The sequence below is a fragment of the Choloepus didactylus genome, chromosome 2 (assembly GCF_015220235.1).
Source record: "Choloepus didactylus isolate mChoDid1 chromosome 2, mChoDid1.pri, whole genome shotgun sequence".
NCBI lineage: Eukaryota > Metazoa > Chordata > Mammalia > Pilosa > Megalonychidae > Choloepus > Choloepus didactylus.
Window position 1 is genome coordinate 92766805 of NC_051308.1, and position 3876 is coordinate 92770680.

The following is a 3876-nucleotide window of genomic DNA, read 5'->3' on the forward strand; positions in this document are numbered from 1 at the left end:
GTGAGAGTATTTCCCATATAAGTATATTTTAAGTTTTACATTTCTAATGCATTCAAACTCTTCGGAAGAGCTCTAGAAGGCCTAAGCAATGGACTTCTCCCCAACCAAATCACTCCACACTTGGCTGCTCTTCCTATTAGGGCTCCTCTGTTACGGAGCTTGAAAACCACTTCACCCTCCTAGGAGCAAACTTTGAAACCATTGTCTGTAAATGTAGAACTCAACCACCATGGCACCAGCACAGGACATGGGGATGCAGCTCACTTAAACTGGTACAAAAGGACCATAAAACTGCAGTATCCCAGCCAGAGTTCTGAAAATCCGAATACCTCAGGGTTCTCTAGACCTCAAATCTTTAGACTTACAGACACAAGGCTCTGACTCTTCATTCAGATTTAATAATGAGTCCTGATAAATTTTTTTAAATTTATTAACTGACCATGGTAAGTCTTCTAGGTAAGTGTTCAATAGCATAGCATAAATTAAAGATCAAATATACATATAGAGGAAAAAAAATTATTCTAAGTGCATTAGTAAGGATGACCAATGCTCAGCAGTGGTTCTAGAAGAAGAAAAAGAAGAAAGATCTTCCACCACAATCTTCAAAGAGCTCCTGAGGACTTCACGGAAACTGTTTTCTGAAGTTTTATGTAAGAGGACTGACATAAAGTCCTTCAAAAGGACTGAGGTTACTCATGCTTAGGAGCTTGTGGAATCCTCAGCTGGAGAAGGAGGTGGGGCTGGAGGTACCACGGGGTAGTCCATGTTAAGAGGAGAGACTTGGACTGAATCGGATTTGAAATCGGAATCCCAGACCATCTCTCTGGCTTCATCGCTTTTCTTGGTAAGTATCTCTTCTCTAAGAAGAAAGGCAGGCTGAATGTTATTCAAGTAAAGATAGGATTAAAAAACAAAGCAAAACAAAAAACACCCAGATCCCAGCAGCTAAAGTGAACCGCTTAACATTTTGAAGGACGTCCTTCCAAAACTCATCCAAGCCCCTCACGGAGTCAGCTCCTTGCAGAAATGGAATGCACTGATTTACACTTTAATTGTGAGTGGGCTCTCCTCAGAGTGAGATGGGGTCCATCCTCAGGGATGTCTCCTAGAATTGGATTAAGAGGTCTTCCCATAAATTGGCTCTTTCCATCCTCTACCAACCAGCTCTCTGTAGTTTTCCCCCGACTGAGGCTCTGTCTCAAAGTTTATTTGCATCCCAGCTGTTCTCAGGGCCAGTCCAGCCTCATATGGTCCACTCAAAATCTCCCTTCAGCCTAACTTTCCCCCATCCCCAGTCTGCCAAGTTCTCCTTCCCTTCTACAGAAATATACCAGGGTTTTCCCATCTTGCTGAGGGCTAGGTAACCCCTACCTGCCAAGGAATAGGACTAATCTGTTAAGTGGGTAAAGATTCAGATTTAACTGTTCACTGAGCATTTGCTACATTCCAGGGGCTGCTCTAGAAGCTACGTGAAGATTCTCTGTCTCACCTCACAATAAGCCTTTCAGCTGAGAAAGCTGAGATGGAAGGTGATTTACCAAGGGCATGTGGTCAGTAAGAGGCAGAATAGGAATCAGAACTCACATCTCCCCAGAGGATGGTTACTGAGAGGGGGTGGGGTGCTGGGGCAGGGGTCAAGGGGTTAGGAGAGGGTCCCAGCCTTGTGCCATTTCTTCCTTCTCAGGTGGATGTTAGGGCACAGTGAACACAGCCTCCAAGAGACAAAGCCCCAGTCTCACAGTCTAAACCACTGGTGTCAAATTAGCCATGTACCCCCATCAGCAGAGGTTTTCAACACCCCATAGGTATATTAAGAAACTGTATATAATCTTTATCAATTCACCAATATCTTATGTCTCAATAAACTCTAAGGTAGAGAGGCCCTGTGAACAATATTAGGTGGAAATCAATTTTCCAAATCAGTAATTTTGATTTTTTTGGCCAATTTCAGATTTAATAAGATCATTATTTTTAACCTCATAATGTGCCTGACAAAGAGTTCAAACTAGAAATGTCACCTCTGCCAATTTTTATGTTCTCCTATTTGCATTACTAGAATTATTTCAACCCGAGGCTTCTTGGCAGAAATTTTAGGCCACTTGCATCTTTTGAGGGTTACATTAGTTAAGACTAGGTAATGTAACTTGTAAGTCTGCTTAAGTGACACAAGTAAACTGCTGTATGTTGGCTTTTGCTGAAAGTGACTGAAGACGCCCCCACTGACTTCCTCCAGCTTTGCCATCCCCATCCTTCCATCAGGAAGGTCTCAGAACCCACATGTGACCTCCTGACACACAGAGAAGGTACCGTGTCTATCCAAATTCAATTTCAGTAGCACTCAGTTTTAATATTCATATAACTTGGTGTCCTGATATTTTCTTTATATACCCTCTTGGGTTGTCTTGTGCATCCCAGGTTGGGGAGTCCTGGAGTCTCTGGTGACCCTAATGGTGGGTGGTAGGGATTTCCCACTGGGTACAGGAGAGGACATCACCACAGTATCTGCCTAGGGTTGCCAGATTTAGCAAATAAAAATACAGGATGCCCAGTTAAATTCAAGGTTCAGAAAACCGAATAGCTTTTAGTATGAGTATATCCTGAAGACTTCAGGATGCACAGGAATTGGGCCAAACTGTCAAGTAAAAGATTCAGATTTAACTGAGTTTCTTATACTAGAGAAAATATTTATCTGAAATTCAATATTTAATGGGACATTTTGTATTTTAACTGCTAACCCCACCATCAGGGGAAGGCCCTGGCAATTGAGCCCTTTTAGAACTCAAGCATGCAGCACCGGCAGCTTCTACTGCACTCTTTCCTAGGCAAATGATCAGCCAGCTGGTTAAGGTCTCTTGTTTCTATAAGGTGAGGGCACGTTTGCTTGGTCGTTAATTCATCGTTCACTAGCCCAGTGTTGGGCACCAGGAACGTGGTAGCCAATGAGACAAACACAGTCCCCACCTTCAGGGCACTTACAGTCCAGTCGGGATAGAGGGTGAATTTTAGGGAGTTCATGCCGTCCCCAAACTCTGTATGTAAAGTCAGGTATTGTATATACCAGGAGAGTAGATCATAACTCTCATCAGATTATCAAAGTGACATCACTAGCACACCCCACAATTAAGAGCCACTGACCTGAAATGCATTCCACGACCCAGCAAGGACATACGCAAATGGATATCACCACCCCTTGCGGGGCACCCTGAGAAAAGCCGTTCCCCCATCCGTAAAATACAGCCCCCTCCCCCCGGCAGTGGATGAATGCGTTTAAGTAAACCAAGTGCCCCTTGCAGTATCCGCACTTGAAGGGCTCTGCGGCTGGGCGCCCTCCCACCCCAGCGAGTGGCCAGAGGAGAGCTGTGAGTACCTCGCCGTCATGGTGAGAAGGCGCCGAGTCACCTCGGAGGTCAGGTCTCTGTAGAGGAGGTTCATGCCGTTGCCTGCGGAGCTCTTGTGAGCCATGGGTTTGTCTGCAGTGGATCCCAGGAATTGTTCACACCTGTGGGTCTCCCGCTGCACCTGGGAATCTAAAACACAAGCGCCAGTAAGCATGCTTCAGGGTCAGGAGGTGTCCCACCTCGGTCCAGCCCTGCACGGTTTGCAGAGGGCTCCCCCACCCGCCACGGCCCACCCCCACGCTGCCTCCCCCTCCCCCGCCTACTGTGGGGAGCCGACCGGGAAGAGGACGGGCATTATTTCCTCAAGCTTGCACATGAGGAAACCGAGGGCGGCTTTCATGACTTCCAGGTGACTGCTGAGGAAACGGAAGCCCAGAGAGGTGAACGCACTTGCCCCCGGTTGCACAGCGGGGCCCTGCTGGGTGCCACCCCTCTGCAGCCGTCCCTCATGGTATGTGTTTGACATCACTAGCACGCG

General features: G+C 46.5%; 1 protein-coding gene across 1 annotated transcript; it reads right to left on the reverse strand.

The window, feature by feature from the left end:
* Positions 1 to 699: 699 nt before the first annotated feature.
* On the reverse strand, positions 700 to 3462 carry MYOCOS (myocilin opposite strand). Its single transcript, XM_037806859.1, has 2 exons — positions 3368 to 3462; positions 700 to 859 (listed from the first exon to the last, which is right to left on the reverse strand). Exons 1-2 carry the CDS (start codon positions 3460 to 3462, stop codon positions 700 to 702), a joined length of 255 nt encoding a protein of 84 aa, XP_037662787.1.
* Between the last annotated feature and the right edge of the window lie 414 nt (positions 3463 to 3876).

Coding starts and splice junctions, on each gene's coding strand:
- MYOCOS (XM_037806859.1), bottom strand. CDS start 3,462: ATGGCTCACAAGAGCTCCGCAGGCAACGGCATGAACCTCCTCTACAGA. Junction 860..3,367: donor CTTCTCACCATGACGGCGAG/GTACTCACAGCT, acceptor CTTTCTTCTTAG/AGAAGAGATACTTACCAAGA.